The sequence below is a fragment of the Cetorhinus maximus genome, chromosome 25, assembly GCF_964194155.1.
Source record: "Cetorhinus maximus chromosome 25, sCetMax3.hap1.1, whole genome shotgun sequence".
NCBI lineage: Eukaryota > Metazoa > Chordata > Chondrichthyes > Lamniformes > Cetorhinidae > Cetorhinus > Cetorhinus maximus.
In genome coordinates, this window is record NC_135903.1 from 33315838 (window position 1) to 33336676 (window position 20839).

General features: G+C 46.4%; 1 protein-coding gene and 1 long non-coding RNA gene across 4 annotated transcripts in view; one reads left to right on the forward strand and one right to left on the reverse strand.

Annotated features, from left to right (window-relative positions):
• The window catches only part of LOC144668036 (progranulin-like), an 84253-nt gene extending 79264 nt beyond the window's left edge, over positions 1-4989 (reverse strand). The window contains exon 1 of one of the 3 annotated variants that reach the window (XM_078529763.1): positions 4883-4989. In XM_078529763.1, the coding sequence (XP_078385889.1) occupies positions 4883-4933 (51 nt within the window). In that variant the 5' untranslated portion in view covers positions 4934-4989. Of the gene's footprint in view, positions 1-3779; positions 3824-4753 lie in introns of those variants that run through there. The other 2 variants (XM_078529767.1, XM_078529764.1) reach the window with 2 other exon arrangements.
• A 3051-nt stretch (positions 4990-8040) lies between these two features.
• On the forward strand, positions 8041-11838 carry LOC144668044 (uncharacterized). Its single transcript, XR_013573414.1, has 2 exons — positions 8041-8515; positions 10375-11838. It is a non-coding gene; the product is annotated as an uncharacterized LOC144668044 (long non-coding RNA).
• The last annotated feature ends 9001 nt before the right edge of the window (positions 11839-20839 follow it).

Sequence of the window (20839 nt, forward strand, 5' to 3'; positions counted from 1 at the left end):
AACAGGTTGAAGAGTTTTCTTTAGAAATAAGAAGGCTTAAAGGCAATCTGCCAGGGGTCTTTAAAAGTATACATGGGTTTGACAGGGTAGATGTGGAGAGAATGTTTCCACTCATGGAAGAATCAGAAACTAGGGACAACAAATACAAGATGGTTACCAATGAATACAATCAGCAAGTGGTTTGGAAGTGAAATTGCTACCACAGGTTAAGCAGTTGAGGCCAAAAGTTTAGATGGTTTCAAAAGGAAACTGCACAAGTACAAGAGAAAAAGGAACAGAAAGAAATGCTAAATGTCGAGCTGAGCTAGGTGCAATGGGAGGAGGCTCACGTGATGATGTACAAACACCAGCCGAGTGCTCAATCCCTAATTAGATTTGGCCGAGGTGCCAATGTGGCTACCAATGGCCTATTTAAAGGAGTTGGGTTTGGGAGGGAAAAATCAGTACAAGCTCCTTGATCTTTATATAGCTTCCACTACTGGATGTGCGAAACAATGACTATCAGAAGAGGCATGGTAAGAGCTCTCCTATGACGCGTACCAGTCAAACAAACTTCTAACACTCATTATTAAGGCTCACACAGGAATAATGGCTGCTTAAACAAATGCGAGATGGTACCAGACACCACTGGAACCCCATCACAGAACCAATACCTTCTGGCGAAGTTCAACAAAAATTATCAAGGCAGATTAAAAAGAAAGATACCAAGCACAACTAGCTTTAAAATAGGCTTAAACAGGATCTGTTTAGTGTTTTGAATTTCAGTAAAGGTTAGCCAATGTGTGAAATTTTCATACTGTAAAAAGTTAGAACATTAAAGTTCTGTATTTCCAAGCACATGCTGCATTTGAAAAGAAATATTTGGATCTGTTGGCTTAAGGATTTTCAGCGATAGCTGGTGAATGAAGAGAATCAAACAAAAAATGATTCAAGGGCAATCTTTCCTTATTTGCAGTGATGCATTATGTAAGCAACGCATCCATAAAATCTCAAAAGTTTAGCATTGGAATTATGGCCTCTAGTCAGTCTCAGGCAGGGAATTCAGACCATTATCATTTTTACATGTCAAATTCCCAAGGCTTCATGACAGGTTTAGACCCAAGAAACAACATCAAAAGTAAGAGTATTAATCCCCTGTCAGTGTGCAGGAGAGAGTGCACTCCATTAATAATCCTGCTCAGGTATGGTCACATATCCATATTGCGAAAATTTCGCAACACAAAGAAACAGGTAAAAGTAAAATTTAAAAAACACAGCTCAGCCAAGCCTAACAACATTACAAAACTATCCAGGGGAAAAAGAGAAGCAACTCTTGCTATTCTGTGCACAAGGGTTGTCTAAAAGTTCAAGTTGTCTAAAAGTTCAGGTCCAAAGCGCAAGTCCAGCTATCAGACTTTGATACTGTTAGGGTTTTTTTTTAAAAAGATCACAGCCTCAAAGCAGCACTAACACCACATTAACCATATTATGTCACAAACCTAGCAGAAGTATAGCTGATGCCACAGTTTCCTGATACCAAGATGTTATGTTTCTGGACTGAAAGTGAGAATGAGAAATTCTGATTTGAACTTCCCCATTTTCGAAGCCTGCTTTCCGCAAATGAATTTAGCTATGTTTTGCAAGACCTACATGTCACTCTAAACGCCAGTAAGTATTGAGTCAAGAAAAAAGGTCATTTAGCGAAATGACCTACAACAACTTGTATTTAACATTGGAAAAAGTTGCAAAGCTCTTCACAGGAGCACTATTAATGAAATCTGGCTCAGATATTTCAGCATTGTACAAAAGGTGCAGTGACAACATATTAATCGTCTCCAGTAGAACTTCAGACAAATCGTATTTCATTCCCCACACTACTGAGTTTCTGATCCCACCAAGCTATGTATATAAATTTTCTTTCCCTGTAATGTGTTGCTCATAAACACCACACTTCACTGTACAAAGACTGAGCACTTCCAAGAGAACAGTGTACATTGCTTGGTGGGAGGGACCCAAGACAAAGTTATGGCAGATCAAAAATCACTAGCTAATATAACCTAATGCCCACTTCCACATGGCAGCAGTTAGTCAAAGATCTTAAAAGTTGTTTTTCAAAAAAAAACAGCCATCTTCACTAGGGCTTTCACAAGCCAAGAAATAGAGAAGCCTACCCTCCTTTTGGATACTTTTTCCAAATGCTATAATAATTTTGTACAAATTTTCCTTAAATATTTCCTCAAACAATTTGCAGGATACGAAATGAGAGAGCTTGTTTCCTTCTACAACAATATTGTGTCAAAAGGTACAGAGTGGGAAGAAGTAACTTGAGTAGGAAGAGGTTTATTTGGAGTATAAATACCAGTGTAAACCAACTGGGCTTGTTTCTTTGCAAGAAATTCCCTACACACTTATACTCTGAAGGTCAGCAGTTCCAATGCAACAGACACACGGGAAAGGTCAAGGAATACCTAGGGAAAACACATTTTATTTTATAAATATGTCAAAGAAGATCATTTTAGAGCACAAATGTTTAGGAAACACACCTACTAAAATAAGCCACAGGGCTCCTTATATTGGAATTTGCTCCCTTGTGCAATAACGAAACCAGAATCAAAAGAGCTTTGCCAACCGAACACACAATGCAAGGCGACAGAAAGTCCCACTAATCAAAAAACTACTTACTCTGCAATTAGAAAGAAAAGGGCCTAACAGGCTTCCATGAGCAGCAACAGCAACTAAGTCACTTTAAAAGAACATTAAATTGTTTGTTACTTTTTGAATTGCATATTTATTCTCTTTTCCCCTCTATTTTCTCCGTGTGTTATGTACCCTTCCTGATAGGGGCTGCTGACCAATCTCGAAAAGCTACCATATAGGTGAACTACAGAGGTGATTTTATTTTGATACAGTATATATGCCCTAGTCACTAGGTTTATAACATGTTAATTACTAACAGCACCATAAAAGGACAGAATTCCACACCACCACCAAGATCAGCACACAATCTTTCCTGGGGTCCCAAATACCAGGAGGAGTAGATAATGTCGGCCTCCTTTATAACTCCAACTCCCCACTGAGCCAAAGGAAGAAAAATGATTCTCAGGTCTTTCCATGAGCAGCATGGATAAAAGTGATCCTGCAAATCTGGCGCCGTGCATGTAGTAGTAGGGCCTGATACATACGGTTTTAATGTGGGACTGATTACACTACCACCCACTGAGTGATGTAAGAAGGCACATGACCCAGAGCCAAGGTCAGTCTAGAGATGGACAGAGATGTGTAAAGACCTAGGATGGAGTCAGCTCCATACTTGTACCCTCTACTGTGTATATGTATATAGTTATGAGCTGTTAATAAAGACTTGCTGTTTATATACTCAAGACCATGAAGCTTGCGTAATGGTTTCCGAAGCAGGATTCTTCAGTACACATCCCCGATTTTAATCACCCCTCACTGGAAGACTTACGTACTGGAATTCCCTCCCTAAACCTCTTCTATGCACTACTTCTCCCTTCCTTTAAGACATTCCTTCAGATCTACCTCTTTAACAAAGTTTTTGGTCATTCATCCTGATATCTCCTTATGTTGCTCAGTGTCAGATTTTATTTGATAAGGCTCCTGTGAAACACCTTGGGACATTTAAATGCATTAAATGTCCTACAGGATATAAATTCAAGTTGTTGTTCCTATAGTTGTGAAAGATGTATGCAAGCATATCACAAATTAGCCCCATCTCCGAGGTAGCAGAAGCATAGAGCAGCAACATAGCCAAGCCCATGACATTGCATGTTAGCACAAACCTTCATTATTTCTTTCTCTGCCATAATTACTCTCTCCCCAACCCTGTCCGATAATTAAAATAAGGAAATTAAAAGCAGAAAGGTGCAACGTGAGTATGTAAATTGGATTAACGAACACAGAATTGAAATCCAACCGGCACCACTCCACACCACACCCCCACCCAGGCTGGGGATGGAGGGGGGGCCGTCTGTGCGCGCGGATAGAGTAGCGGGGGGGGCCTGCATTTAGGGATGGGGTTGGGGGGAGGTGCCTGTGTGTGTGGGGATGGGGTGGGGGGGGGGGGGGGGTGGGGGGGGGTAAGGTCTGTGTGTGGGGATGGGGTTGGGTGGGGTGGGGGGGGGAGGTGTGTGTGTGGGGGATGGGGTTGGGGGGAGGTGTGTGTGGGGGGATGGGGTTGGGGGGAGGTGTGTGTGGGGGGATGGGGTTGGGGGGAGGTGTGTGTGGGGGGATGGGGTTGGGGGGGTATGTGTGTGGGGGGATGGGGTTGGGGGGGTATGTGTGTGGGGGTGGGGGGGTATGTGTGTGGGGATGGGGTTGGGGGGGTATGTGTGTGGGGATGGGGTTGGGGGGGTGTGTGTGTGGGGATGGGGGTTGGGGGTGTGTGTGGGGTTGGGGGGGGGTGTGTGGGGGTGGGGTTGGGGGGGTGGGGGTGGGGTTGGGGGGGTTAGGGGGTGTGTTTGGGGGGGGTGTGTGTGTGGGGATGGGGGTTGGGGGTGTGTGTGGGGTTGGGGGGGGGTGTGTGGGGGTGGGGTTGGGGGGTGGGGGTGGGGTTGGGGGGGTTAGGGGGTGTGTTTGGGGGGGGGGTGTGTGGGGTTGGGGGGGGGTGTGTGGGGGTGGGGTTGGGGGGGTGGGGGTGGGGTTGGGGGGGTTAGGGGGTGTGTTTGGGGGGGGTGTGTGTGTGTGTGGGGATGGGGGTTGGGGAGTGTGTATGCGGTGACAGGACCCCAGATCCGCCCTCCTGCCGTTAACTCACGTATCCTCCGCTCGCCGGTTTACCGGTGCAACCTGACTCCGGCTGCCCCGCTCTCCAAACCAGGACCTCCCCACCTTTCCCCCGCCCCGGCAGGCCGAGTGTCACCGCTCACCGCGCCCCCGAATTCACCTCTCCGCCGCTGCTGCTCCTCCACGAACCGACCCCGCCCCTTCCTCCCATTGGACCAAAGATCAGTCACATGAGCCAGGAGTGGCGTGAGCGCAGAGCCAGCGACCTCCGGCGGTGAGGGGGCGGGGCGAGCGGAGGGAGCGGTGCTGGGTGAGGGCGAGGGGGGGAGGGGCTGAGTGAGGGGCGGGGCGGGATGAGAGGGTGGAGCTGGGTGAAGGGGCGCAGGGGCGTGACGAATAGAGACGAGCGGGACTGAGTCAGCGTGCAGGAAAAGGGGCGGGGTGAGCGGACAAAGGGGCGTGGAGAGGGTTCGGTGTCGGATGAGGGGCGGAGCGAGGGGTGAGGGGGCGGGGATTACTGGAATGGGCGGGGATTATTGGAATGGGCGGGGATTATTGGAATGGGCGGGGCTCCGATTGTAGGGCGCGCCTGTGTGTCCTATCACAAAATTGCAGGAGGAGGCCATTCGGCCCGTCGCGTTTGAACCGGCTTTCCCAATGGGCACTATGATTCAGAACTTCTGAACAAACACCACTTGGCAAACTTCTTATATTTGGTATAAACTAGGATGACCCATGTGTCCACACCGGGGTGCTGTGTTTGGCCGCACTGGGGTGCTGTGTTTGTCTGCACTGGGGTGCTGTGTTTGTCTGCACTGGGGTGCTGTGTTTGTCTGCACCGGGGCAGTGTGTTTGGCTGCACTGGGGTGCTGTGTATGTCTGCACTGGGGTGCTGTGTTTGGCCGCACTGGGGTGCTGTGTTTGGCCGCACTGGGGTGCTGTGTTTGTCCGCACTGGGGTGCTGTGTTTGTCCGCACTGGGGTGCTGTGTTTGTCCGCACTGGGGTGCTGTGTTTGTCCGCACTGGGGTGCTGTGTTTGTCCGCACTGGGGTGCTGTGTTTGGCTGCACTGGGGTGCTGTGTTTGGCTGCAGTCGAGAGCTTCAGCTGGAGATTGCTGACTGAGGGAGCCTAAGGGTTAAATTCTATCTAAGGTCTAGTCTTTCTTTCATTTAACAATTAACTAAAAGTTGCTGTTAGGGTTGGAAGAAGGTGAGTTTTCGACCAGAGAGGACAGGCCAGCGAGAGCGGTATAAAAGAGCGCGAAAAACAGAGGCCGAGTCTGGTGAGGAGAGGGGTACCCTCAGGACCTTCAGGCGGTGGAATTTCAAGGGACGTCACGATTCATAAAATGACCCGACGCAGGGGAAGCAGCTGATTGATAAGTAGTGAGTAGGGTCAGGTAAATATTTCTACTTCTGCTTTTTCTACTAATTAAACTGCTGCAGTCCATTGCCTTAAAGAACATAAGGTGAGGACTTGGGACTGCAGTGGGAGTGTTTGGAGTGGAATTAGGCCCTTAGCGTAGTTGGTATTCTTTAAAGGGAGTAACTAATGAGCTTAATCTAAAGGGAAGTCACGGTAGCAGAGCCTGCACTCGTGATATGCTCCTCCTGTGCTATGTGGGAAGCCATGGACACTTCCAGTGGTCCTGGCAACCATGTGTGTCCAACTGCAGCTACTGGCTAAATGCATTTCGGAGCCGGAGCTGGAGCTGTGGCTGGCTTCACTGTGGAGCTTCCGCGATACTGAGATTGTTGCGGACAGCATGTTCAGTGAAGTGGTCGCACTGCAGGTAAAGACTGAACGTACAGAAAGAAGATGGGTGACCACCAGGCAGAGTAGAGGAAGGAAGGTAGTGCAGGAAGCCCCCTGTGGCCATCCCCCTCTCCAACAGAAATACCGTTTTGGATACTGTTGGGGGAGATGACTTCTCAGGGGAAAGCAGCAGGATCCAAGTCCATGGCACCACAGGTGGCTCTGCTGCTCAAGAAGGGAGGAAGGAGAGCGGCAGGGCTATAGTGATAGAGGATTCAATAGTAAGTAGACAGGCATTTCTGTGGCTACAAAAGAGACTCCAAGATGATATGTTGCCTCCCTGGTGCCAGGGTCAAGAATGTCTCAGAGAGGCTGTAGGGCATTCTGCAGGGGAAGGGTGAACAGCCAGTGGTCCTGGTACATATTGGTGCCAACAACATAGGTAAAAAAAGAAATGAGGACCTACAAGCTGAATATAGGGAGTTAGGACGTAAATTAAAAAGTAGGACCTCAAAGGTAGTAATCTCAGGATAACTACCAGTGCTACGTGCTAGCAAGACTAGAAATAACAGGATCTATCAGATGATTCACTATATTCACTAGAGTTTAGAAGAATGAGAGGGGATCTGATTGAAACATATAAAATTCTAACAGAGCTAGACAGACTGGATGCAGGGAGGATGTTTCCCCTGGTTGGGGAGACTAGAACCTGGGGCCGTAGTTTTAGGATACGGGGCAGGCCATTTAGGACTGAGATGAAGAAAAATGTCTTCACTCAGAGGGTGGTCAACCTGTGTAATTCTCTACCACAGAGGCTGTGGAGGCCGGGTCACTGAGTATATTCAAGAAAGAAATTGATAATTTTTTGGATATTAGCGGCATCAAGGGGTATGGAGAGAAAGCAGGAATATGGCATCGAGATAGAGGATCAGCCATGATCATATTGAATGGTGGAGCAGGCTCGAAGGGCCGAATGGCCTACTCCTGCTCCTAGTTTCTATGTTTCAATCAGCAATCCAATCAACACAGAGTTCCCCCGTTTTAAAGTGACGTAAACAATAAATGTAAATATGGAAAATGTTATTAAATTACATCAGGATATTATTCTCCATGTAGACCAAACTCTCCAGTCCCTCCCGTGCCTACCGGTTGTGGAAGATCTCAAGCATAGCAGCGGACACCACCTACTCCAAGGGCAGTCATGCATGGGTAAAGCTACATGAGTGAGGCAGGCAGTCGGATTGAAGAACCCCCTTGACCATATGCTTCAACCTGTCAATGAGTACTTTGGTTAGGGCTGGGAAGAGGTCTACCAGGATGTCCGCCAGCCTCCTGCCCTCCCCTTCCCCCCCCTCAGACTGAAGTGTAGCCAGAAATTAAGGAGCAGCCCCTTCAAGTAGTGGAAGAGGGGCTGCACCCTCTCACACTCCACCTATTGTTATGACCAGGTGATGAGGGGTAAACTAACTCCTCTCTCTTTTCCCACTCCCAGGTTGGTTATAATAGAAATAAAGACAGAAAGTGCTGGAAAAAAATCATCGTTCCTTCACTGTTACTGGGTCAAAATCATGGAACTCCCTCAAAGCACTATGGATGTACCTACACCACAGAGACTGCAGCGGTTCAAGGAGGCAGCTCACCACTGCCTTCTCAAGGGCAATTAGGGATGGGCAATAAATGCTGGCCTAGCCAGCGCCGCCCACATCCGTAAATGAATAAAAACAAGACCTTGCAACATCTGTGGAGAGAGAAACAGAGTTAACGTTTTGAGTCCAATGTGACTCTTCTTCGGAACTGGTCAACTGGTCTTCGGCATTGGTTTTCTTCGGAACTGACTTCTTCAGTCACATTGGACTCAAAATGTTAACTCTTCCTCTCTCCACAGATGCCGCCAGACCTGCTGAGTTTTTCCAGCAGTTTCTGTTTTATTTCAGATAGCCAACATCTGCAGTATTTTGCTTTTGTCTTGCTTACAACAGAGTTTGAAAGGATGAGATGTTGCCAATTCAATATGTAATTGTGCCAGTGCGATTCCAGGTATGTAGGTCGTACGTCACAATGATTGACTAATCGAATCAAACAGCATGTTCTTTCATAAAAACAAAAAACTACTGCGGATGCTGGAAATCCAAAACAAAAACAAAAACAGAATTACCTGGAAAAACTCAGCAAGTCTGGCAGCATCGGTGGAGAAGAGAAGAGTTGACGTTTCGAGTCCAATGACCCTTCAACAGAACTGTTGAAGGGTCATTGGACTCGAAACGTCAACTCTTCTCTTCTCCACCGATGCTGCCAGACTTGCTGAGCATGTTCTTTCAGTTGTTCGTAGTATGCAGAATACAGACCGTATTCAACCAACCTATGCTTGCAAAACCCAAAACAAGATGTCTACTGTTAGATTTGCTTCCGTGATTGGGCACTTGCTGAACAAGCCTGAGTGTGTTAATAGCTACACTAGCAACCAATTTAAGATAATCAGACGAGCTAGTGGCTAGAAGCTACAGACGTTCATACACAGGAACCCATTCCCTGCAAACAAAAGGAATATGTTCAGGCCCCTGCACTTTTTTTGAATTATCTAGGAACTTGGGGAGCCTATACTTCCCTGGTATTTTCTCCATGCCAATTCCTTGGTTAATCAGAGTCGACTTGCCAACCAGCCAGCACCCTTTTCTTCTACAGTATAAAATGCTACGATCATCTGAAATTTCGCATTCATGCATCTGTCCTGATGCGTGCAAGACAAAGACCAGGAATTACGACCCCTTCCGCCAGGCGGGATATTACTGTCCCATCGAACTGAATGGAGATTCAAATGCCTCACCGCATCCGCTGTGGGGAGACACGCTGTGGTGGGGCTGTAAAATCTTGGCCAAAAGGTTTCAGCAACATGTCTCCCTTTTCAGTAATATTAAAATATCACGCATTTGAAATTGATTTGTGAGTGTTTGGCAAGCAAAAAAAGATTTCACCAAGTTGAATGAAAACTACTTTACTATGTTGGAACTCATCAATTTTAAAATTCTCATTCCTGTTTTCAAATCCCTCCATGGCCCCCTGCCTATTTATCTAATCTCCTTCAGCCATACAACTCTCGGAGATATCTGCGCTCCTCCAATTCTGGCGTCTTGAGCATCTGTGATTTTAATCCATCCCCAAAACTGGCAGCCATGCCTTCAAATTGCTGTAAAGTAAAGCATCCTCCAAACACAGATTTACATGGGGACTGTGAGACCATTAAATTTCTCTCTAAGCATGTGATTACCAGACATTATGAACAGTGTTTTGAGAATTCGACTTCCAATATTTTTTTTCAGTTCTTGTTGATTTTCTCACAAATCACTGCTCTAATGTTAAAATTAAAAATGTGGAATGGTCGCTGTATACAAATAAAGCGATATTACCTGCTGTGGTGGTACTATTTTCCTTTGGTTAGCTGAAACCATCATTTGGAGGCTGGGAGACACCTGAGTGCATTTAACATTTTCAGAATGTCTCTATAAGTGTCCTAAAACTTTGTGAGTGTTGGGGAGAGGAGTGACCCACAATGCAGAATTTGGAAAATAACTGCCATAGCATTGAACAGGACATCAACGAGAAATGCAGTATCACCATATGCGGTACCCCAAAAGCGAGACCAGTTTCACAAAGGAGTTGAGTGTCCAATTCACAAAATAATGACATCCTACCCTCCTGTCACTCGTACCACAAAGCTGTAAGATCAACCAAACCATTTTTTAATAAAACACCTGGTAGAATAAGAAGCAATACATTTTCAGTTGCGGCTGCTGTAACTGTAGATACATTTTAGTCTATTATAGCAACACTTTAATCAAGGGTATGTTGGCAGCAGTCACTCCATTTAATCAAACTAACAGGATGGGTTTGTTTTTCAGCACAGTGCCACATGGGGGCCAGCAGAGAATGGGAGATGAGGAATGCTTTGATAATGAGACATTTCAACTGAGGCTTTGCAGGCCTCTCCCAATCAGCAGAACGGAGGTGACATCTAACATCTGCCCAGCGCTCTGAAGTAAACACCTCCTACATTCAAAAGGCTCGCATCCACAAACTTCTCTTGGAAGGGCCTCTGATTTTCATCCTGAATTGTCATAGCATTGCGGTCCTTTTCAATTTTGAATAGCCTACAGTCCATGCATAAAGATGCAACAACCATAAAAAATGTGAACCATTTAATAAAGAAAATGTGAACATGTTCATACATATGCAGTGATCACCTCTGAAGGCCCTGTTGTGTCTACAGTGATTTTCTTCATTTGTTTACTGGTGCTGTGCCATGGTGCTCCCCGTCTTTGCCAACTGCACTGGAGGCAGGCTGCTGACTCTGATGCCCCATTGGCCTGGATGACCTTGGCAGGTATTCTTTGGTCACCTGAGGCGGCGAGGGTTAGGGTTTGTGAGGAATTGCTGCTTGGTGGCAGGAGCCTCCTCAGTTGCCACAGCATCCAGAGATAGTGGTGTCACTGGCAGAGGAACAGAGGAAATGCTGTCACCATCAGGAGAAACCTGAGAGGAGCTCCCTCCTTGCCCACTGCACTTCGCCAGCGTGAGGTCTAATTGACCCACCCTGATTCCCTGAGATGCGCAAGGACCAGGCGCCTTGCCCATTGTCAAAAGTGCGTTAATTACAGAAAATGGTTTGTCTTCAAGGGCTAAGAACATCCTGGAAGAATTTTTGTTTTTAAAAGACCCTGTCCCTTAAAGGGTTAATGCAAGGACTCTGGTTGCTCTGTTCCTGGAAAAGACAGCATTTTACAAGAAAAGGTAATTAAGCAGTTTTAAAGAAGCTGGAGAGCTCTTGACCCTGGTGGACTGCTTACAAATTGGTCACTTGGTGGTTTGCGGCTTTGGAAAAAACCTTGCTTTAGAAAACTGTTTAAAAGCTGGTTGGCTGTTTTGGTTTGGGGGAAAACAAGAAGGATCAACTGTTTGGGTAAAGAAGACAACAGCTCCTGAAGCTCCAGACATTGTTGAAAGCAAAAATGGTACTTGCTCTGAAGTCTCTCCCCATTCTGAAATAAACCGACTGGAAGTTTTTCACGAAGTCAGTCTGAAAAGAGTCATCGATTGTTTTTCACACCAGCGCTGAGAGACCAACTGTAATGTGGATACCATTTCAAGGACTCCATCATCTACCCTTTTCCCTTGAACCATTGACTTTTAATCTTTTGGCAAAATTCCTCTATTTTATTTATTTATTGGCGTGTGTGAGAGAGAGTGAGTTAGGGTATTTAGAAAGAGGAATTTTTATACTTTCATACTTCATACTGTATATTAATAAGCTTTGCCTTCTAATTGACAAGTCTGGTTTTTTAATAAACTAATCATTTTGTTTTTTAATTGAAGAAACCTGGCCATTGAGAGTGTGGAGTTTGCAGGTCTAAACGCAATAGTCCTTGATTAAGCTGCTGGGTGTCGCTCCCCATGAAAGTCACCAATCTCCCAATGGAGGAAGCCATGAGAGGGAGGTAGCAGTGCTCATGGCCTGGATGGACTCTTCCACTGTCAGTGCCAGGATGCACATACCCTCTGGAATCTCTGCCAGGTCTTCACCCATCATCCATTGGACATCCAACATCTGCTGCCTCGTGGATAGCTCCAGAGGCATGTCATCTGCCTGGGGCTCAGCATTTCCCAGGACTCTCACATTGCTCCAAATCACCTGGAGTGTCAGAGCTTCCATCAGCTGGTCTGGCGATTGTGCAGCACACCAACCAGATGGTGCAACCATTTTGGCCAATGTGGGCAAACCCGCCGGGATACAAGTACCTGAGTAGGTTCTAGATGCAGAGCAAGGATGGGAGGTCCCCTCCTCTTCCTCCGCGGTTAACACTGGTCCCTCAGGGTAGATGTCTGCTTGGGCCTTCGGGTGACCTGCTGAAGGAATAATGTTAATGAGTACAACTCAACAATGTGGAGGAACACTGAGTAAAAGTTGATGCCCTTAACATCTGTGCAACGTATGACTCAAATGGGGAGATCTTCACCCATTGCATCACATACTTGCCTGCCATCTCCCATCCCTGCCAGACTCTGTCACAGCCATTGCCAAGAGAGGGTACATATGAAACTCAAGACCTCCATCACTAATTCTGCTCTCTCCTCTTCCAACTGATATGGCCCCCTGCTGGATGTTTAGATCCAGGATGTCCTCTTCCACCTTCTCTCTGCCAAGTTCCACACTCCCCATGTGTCATTGACCTTTCACAGGTATATTGAGCCCTCTTCACCTGTGAATACAATGGGATATTGATTAATGTTCATCTGGAATGGATCAACCCCTGCGGTAGGTACCCACAATCTCTGATCCTACTGTACTATGCATCGTGGCTCCGGCCCCTCAGCAGGTAACCTTCCCAGCCGTCACATACCAACTCCCGAGATTCTTGCAGCGTGCCGAGATTTCGTCAGTTGGCATTGTGGGTGTGCGGGGACCATACACCTACATCTCTGGCAGACACCTCCCAGGCACACCACATGCTTACCCTCCCATAGTTGTGCAAACGTATTAATGGTTAGCTTCCTCACTCACTCTTGGAGAAGGTAAAGGTCATTCACTCATTTCCCGCATTGCAACCAGGTCCTACAGGTCACCCCATGGCTGCTGATCATGTCTATCACCTCCAAACAAACTTTCTTGGTCAAATGGGGAGATCTCTCTTGTCATCCTGTGGGAAAGGAACCTCACACTGTTAACTGACTTGGAGAAGGGGACTCAGGGAGTCATCATCAAACTGTGGGCTTATCTGTGACCATTCCTCTGCCAATTCTGATGGCTAAAAGTTGTGGGTGACTCTGCAAGCCCTTGCAGTGTGTGAGCTTCTAGCCTCATCATCCAGTGGCTCAGAGTGATTTGGAAGGACTGGGGCAGAATGATCACGTTAATCCCTCCGCCAGCTGCTGCCCTTCAATACCTGTCTCTACAATGGACTCTGCCCTTCTTCTCCATACCCTCCCTTGCTCTGAATCTCATTGCTGGTGTTCCTTTGAACTCCCCACCGGCAGCTGCTTCCACCCATGAGCTCACTGCCGTCACCATCTTCAAGCCTGTTTTGGGCCTCTCTGTCGCCGGCATTCCCGACGCCAACCGTTAATTGGCCAGCTGGCACATGATTGCTGAGAGAACGCAGGACTTGGGTGGGAGCAGACAGGACGCCCACTTCCACTTTTGCTCATGTCACCCATTTGTCTCCTGTAAAATTCTGCCCATTGTGTGTGCCCAGACTTGGTCAAACACAAAAAGGTTATTGAAACGTTTGGTCTGTCAGATTGGAATTATATGTTATTATATGTCTTATTTGACACATGCCAGAATAGTTACCCTGAAATAACCAATCATCGTTATTTTTCACTATTTCACCATTTTGTTGCTAGGCTTTTGCTCACAGGTCTTGTTCTGAGAGTGTGCTTTCACTTCTTTGGCAGTGATTTCTGCTACTTTGGAGTTTAATGGCGTTGAGCGACACCTCGCAGCTGTCAACATTCAGGCTTGCACTGGTAAGTGGCAAGTAACATTCACCCCACACAAGTGCCAGGTAGTGACCATCTTCAACAAGTGAGAATCTAACCATCTCCCCTTGATATTCAATGGTAATTTCCATTGCTGAATCCCCCACTATCAACATCCTGGGGCTTACCATTGAGCAGAAACTGAACTTGACCAGTCGGATAAATGCTGTGGCTACAAAAGCAGGTCAGAGGTTGGGAATTCTGCGATGAGTAACTCACTTCCTGGCCTCCCGAAGCCTGTCCACCATCTACAAGGCACAAGTCAGGAGAGTGATGGATTACTCCGTCCATGCCTGGATGACTGCAGCTCCTACAACACTCAAGGGGCTTGACACCATTCAGAGCAAAGCAGCCTGCTTGATTGGCACCCATCACAATCTTAAAAATTCACTCCCTCTACCACCAATGCACAATGGCAGCAATATGTACCATCTACAAGATGCACTGCAGCAATCACCAAGGACCTTTTGACAGCACCTTCCAAACCTGCAATCTCTACCACCTAGAAGCACAAGGGCAGCAGGGGCATGGGAACTCCATTACCTACAAGTTCACTCCAAGACACACACCATCCTAACTTGGAATTAAATTGCCATTCCTTCACTGTCGCTGGGTCAAAATCCTTGAACGCTCTTCTTAACAGCACTGTGGGTGTACCAACACCACATGGATGGCAGCAGTTCAATAAGGTGGCTCACCAGCACCTTCTCTAGGGCAATTAAGGATGGGCAATAAAGCTGGCCTAGCCAGCAGTGTCCATATCCCATGAGCGAATAAATAAATAAAAGATTTCGTCCCGTACACCATTCTCGTCTGGTGCGGGGTTTTGGGAGCCCATTCAAACACTCCATGTTTGAGGGTTTGTGAAGAAATTGGAAAGGCTGCTGAAGAGTTGGGAACATGTTGAATATGCTGAAAGGTAAGTAAAGTATTTTGAAAGCTTCAAATGTCACTATTAGGTGCTGTATTGTAATGTAGATGTGTTTTTGATGCAGTGATTCATAATAGGCATCCACCCTGCAAAGGTAAGTAGACCTTTACATTGACCAGTCATGTAATTTTTCACATGCATTACAGTACTTTTACAACAGAGAAAGTAATATATATTTAAAAACAATAAATAATATCCCCTGCTGTTATGTTTTTGTACTCTGATTTAATTGAACTGGCAGATCTGTCTGTTGTAAACAAAAACCTGCTTCTGAATGTAGAAAAAATGGTCTGCACCTGCTCCTCCTCCATTGATCAACAGGCACTCTGCTTTGAAATGGCAATGGATATCTGTACTGTCAGTGGAGCTGGAAGCTTTTGTTATGACAGTTGTTCCATTATGAATGCTTGTCTGGGATTCAAAAACTTCAGCCCAGCAGGTGCTTTTATTGATCCAAGAACTATTGAAACTTTTGTGAGCCTATAATAACAGAATATACCTTTGATGTTACAAATCTAACAGGCACTTAAAGGATTACAGTTTTTTCCCTTGAGTTTGTTTGGTGAAATTCAATGATACCAAGTTTGAATTCAGGGATTTCTTAGATTGTTAGAGATTTACTGCTTTTCCAATGATTTTAAAATAATCCTCATTACTATTGCATGGCTCCTGAAAACTGAACAGAGTGCATACTGGGTGTCTGGCTAAGGAGGATATGTGGGGAGTAATAGAGGTGGCATGAGATAGCATGGGGCTTCAAGATGATATAGGGTGTTATGCAGAATGTCAGGTGGCATGGGGTGGGATGCGGAGATGTATGTTGACAAGGGGGAACCTGAGGTGACGTGGGGTGGGCGAGGAGGTGAGGGGTGAGGTTTACAGGACCTTTAAATGCTGTTGGGAGCTGCGTTGCTGTGTTGGAGAACAGAGTCAGTTATTCTAACTGGCCCATCTCTGCACCCACACCCTCATGCACTCCATCATGGCTTGCAAAATGCACTGTGAACCCGAGCCCTGTGTGAAAAGATGAAAGTCCCTCGTAAAGTCACACCATGGACGTGTGTGCATCTTGCCAGCTGTGGAAGTGTGCACATCAGGTTTTCCCAAGTCCTGAAAAAATTCGGCCCATAGAGTTTGGACTGCAAAGTCCAGATCAATCTCTCTGAAAATATTTAATACATGAACCATTTTTAAATGTGTAATCACGGCCAGCAGTTTTGGATGGCAGGGTGGGGAAACACAGCCACCCAAAGAGTCAGTGGAGAATGCTGGCTGTCCCACAGCCATTTAAAGCACTAAGTGGCTGGAGGTTGGACTGCCACCATTCAGTCGGGCGGGAGTCCCACTTCAGAGAGGTGCCAGCCAATTGGCCGGCAGCTCTCTGGTCCCAGCAGTGCAGAAGTTGCAGTGGACAGGACTGGGACTACAAGCAGCCCCCAAAGTCCAGGACCAGATAATTGTGGGATTTCAGGGCGGGGAGGGGAGGTAAGGCCTGGGGTGTTGGCGGAGAGGCCAGGGGGGAGGGAGCACCCGTGGGGGCAGACCTTGTTTGGGTGGTTGGGGGGGGTGGGTGGGTCTCTCGATGTTGAAAGGAGGCTGTTGATGGAGGTGACCTCCACCCCTTCCTGTCTAATGCCTGAGCAGGGTCACTTTCCAGGCTTCCTCCCCTGTCCCTGAACTCCTGATGCCAGCCGAAAAATTGAGGCTGGGCGTGAAACGACCCTTAAGTGGCCGGCCACTTAAAGGCCTCAACTGGGACAAGGGTGGACTATGCCTCGCCCATAATACAGTAAAATTGCAGAGAGGTTGGGCTGTTGGGAGTCTAATGGGATGGTCATTCTGAGGAATTTTACAGCCCCCCCCTGCCCCGCCCCATCTGAAACGTGCCAGTGGGAGAAAGTAAAATTCTGCCCCATCTTTCAAATGCATACCTTTTTAACTATCAGGAGTGCCATGCAATTGTACAAATCACCACTAGGTTGCATCAATGTGCCACTGAAGCTTACTGCAAAGCTAATTGTCTGAATGTCATGTTCAATGGTTCGGATCCTTGCCCAAAAAATAACAGTGTATTAATGATGTATCCTGTCGGTAATGTGCACAGTGCCGAACAAAATTCAAGGGGATTAAGAGATAGGCTGTGCACTGCAATTCTCCAGAACTTGTTGATCAACTTATGAAACTGAACTTTGCAGAAGATCATCTCACCCTTAGACTCCCTGTTATTTTTAAGAACTTACTGGATTTTCACTATTAATTGCCCATAAAACTAGCCAGAGAAAGTTAAGTCTGGCAATTTCTTGGTGAGTTCCATTTTATCGATGTGATAATTATAATGGAATGCCAATCAGCCTCTTTGGCCTAGAAATTGAACAATTTAAGCTGTGGATTTATTCCTTCAGGTAGTAAATTATTGTTAGAGATTTAAAAATGTCAAATGTTACATTTTACATTTTTTCTTACTTTTCCCCTCTGCCTCTCTTTCAGTCTTAACACATTCTTTCTTTCCCTCTTTTTATTTCTCTTTCTGTACCTGATTTGACTCTAATTCACCCTCCTTTTCCATCATTCCTGTTTCTTTCTCAACCCTTAAATCTCACTAGTTTAAGGAATACTTTATTGGTCACATCCTTTTAACTTGTGTTCCCCCAATCTTTCCCAATTTACTAAATACTGGAATAATCTAGGACTAAAGAAGCTATCCAGTCCTTTGATTAAGTTATATACCATTAAGGGTGGAATTTTCCATACCTGCTGACGTCAGGCGTCATGGTGGGTGAGGGCAGTCAATATAGCAGGAAGGCCAAAAACTGGTTTCATGCTGTCGTGATACAAGTTTGCTATCGTCCCCTCCACCCATCAATGGCAAGCTGCATTTCCCGCTGTCCGACGTCGTGAATTTCATTGTGATACACCTGCAGATCATTATAAGCTCAGCTCGCTGGAATCATCCCCCCACGTGAAATTTACACCTACGTCAGCGGGATAACACGCCATTGCAGAACACGTCTTGACATGCAGAAGTCAGGACTTACCATCAGGACCTTGCTCACATCATGGACACCTGAGGAGCAGAAGATCCTGGAGCCCAACAGCAGAGGACCCGAGTTCCAGAGGATATGAGCCTGATGGAGATGTGAGGGTGTGTGTGAGAGTTAGTGGTGTTGGCCTTGAGGTGTGAGATCCCTGTGGATGTGTGATGGGTTTGTGAGTGTGTGAGTTTGAGAGTGATGAGAAGATTAACTTGCCTTGGCAGAACAGATGAGACCAATCATCTTCTTGTGGAACTTGGTGGCTGTCCTCTTCTGCAAGGTGTTGGCGCTGACCACCGCTGCCACCGCCTCCCATGCTGGATTGGTGACCTTGCTTGCTGAAAAGGACATCACGACAGGCCTCCATGGAGTCCAAATGGCGCTCGAGGAACGTGTCACTGAACCTAGGGCTGCAGTCTTCATGCCTTCTGAGTAGCAGTCCTGAGCTTGAAGCACTGAGAAGTGTGCGCGTGACTGCACTTTAAATATAGCGCCCAGCGTGAGGAAGCGGCGAGGAGACAGCGTGGCGGGCGAATGAGAGCCTGCCTGCAATCGACACGGCGTGTTTCCCTGGAACACATAATTAATGAGGTGAGATTGGGATGATACAGCGTGAAAAGCCACTATTGTGGCCGGCGGGTAAAACATTCTTTTTCACACCCGGCAAATCTGGGACGATTCCACCCCAAGTCCATGTTACTGTAAAGTAAATAGATGCAAGTCCTTGAGCTTATCTGAGTAGTTCAGACAATTTAAGCTGGGAACCATTTTTGTAGCTCTCCCCTGGCCCTTTTCCAAGGTGGACTATCACCCACCATATGGGGGAACCAAAATTGGGCACAGTTCTGTAGATGTGGGTCAGTATTTTCAGGGTCTGAGATGGATGGGAACAGAGGTAAGTGGTGCTTAATTTTACGCTGCTGGCCGTCATGTGGTTTACTGGTGCCATCTTACCCCGAGCCACTTTCTGGAAGGCAGGGTTGGGAGTGCAATGGCCACCTGCCCACAAGCGCAGGTAGCCAATTGAAATAATTAAAATACCTATTATGGCCATTATTCTGCATTGGCTGGAATTATCCAATCAGTAGGTGGACCCCAACAGCAGTCAAAACATAGCCAGTTAAACAAGACGACTTCCCAGTGGGAGAGAAAAGGGGATTTCCCCCCAGCATTTGTCATGGACACTGGGCCAAAGCTGTGGTCACTGGCTGTCCAGTGGCCTCCATGATCAAAGCCAGGCCGCTGTGGCCTTTTGAAAATTAATTTTATTTCACCTTCTCTTCAGAGGGTGCCTCCATTGTAAGGCACCCACACTCTCTGCAGACATCAGCAGCTCCCATCTACGGCTGGTGGGGCTGCCAATGCGTCATCAAAGGAGGGCCTCCTATTGGTCCTCCAGCCTCAGCAGCACACTCACCATCCTTAATTGGATGGTGAGTTTGCCCTCTGGCTACCTATTGACCAATTGTGTAAAAAATGGTGTCAGTCACTGTTCCTGATGCAGTGTGGGGTAGAGATTTGCTTTTAACCCTGCACTGGGGTCCTGGCCCAAAACAGAAAATCGTGCCAATGGTCTGGCCAGAGACCTGTAAAATGACAAGACATAGCCCTTTGATCTGTACTGAATGGTTCTAATAATACAATCCAATATCCTTTTAGCTTTAATCTACAGTTTCTCTACATTGGTCATGGACCTTCAATGCGCAGTAGCAACAATGCTCTGTCTCTCTCTTAACCTGTTTCATTAAAGTTCTCTGAAAATGATACTTGTATTCTGTATTGGCCTGACCAATTTATCTTATCTAAATTGAACACCATTTTCTATTCTGTAGTCCACTCACCTAGTACATCTAAGGCCTAAATTTTTCGCTTCCGAGTTGGGAGCATAGTTGAGACAATTCCCGTTCGTAGTACCCCACCTGGGAAAAAATGCTCTAGAACTTCCGATTTTCATTCCAGGAGGGCGGGATGTAATGGGAGTTGTAGCTGGTGCCTACGGAAACAGTTTGGAGACTGCCGGGTGCGGAGCTGGGCAGAAAGCTCTGTCTTGGTGCTCGGCACTTTTTCCCAGTTGTGAAAAAAGAATGAAACAAGAAAAAGACCTCTAGCACTCAACCCTCACACCCCCTCACCCCAACACACTCCATGCCCCATCCTTGCCAACTTCATGTCCCCCATACCCCATGGCCTTTCATACCCTCCATGCCAACCTACGCCCCTCCACCAAATCCCCATAGCCCTTCAAAATTCCTATGCCAACTTAATGCCAAATCATGCCAACTCCCTCCCCCGCCCACCCTTTGCCCTTACAGCTTCCATGCCAGTTCACCCACTATCTACCATGGGCAGGCCTTGGAACCTATTTGGGAATTAAATAAAGTTCTTAAGTGTTTATTGATGAACTCACTATTAAAAGACACTTTCATTGGTTAAAAACAACATTCATTACATTTAACTTCCTTCAGATACCAACAAACATTTATATTCATTGTCCCACTTCAAAGACTTTATAGGTATTTGGAGCTGTCAATCAATCTGGACTAACAGGTACCCTACTGTGATAATGATAGGTTGTGAAATCAGTCATGCAGCACTAATTCTATAATGCTAGCTTTCAGGCAGTGTCAACATAGAGTGAAATAGCAAACGCTGATTTAAAAAGAAACTGCAGACAGTTTTTTTTCAACTATTTAAAGAGCAGGAGATTTAAATCCCTTGACTGATAGACAGCTCCCTTTCTCAGTTCCATTTGACAGTTCCCTTTGACAGTTCCAATAAGTGTGACAGTTCCAATGAGTTTATTTACTTTTTACACACATTCATGTCAAATTTTAACAACCTCAAAGGGCACTTTACCTCTCCCAAAGG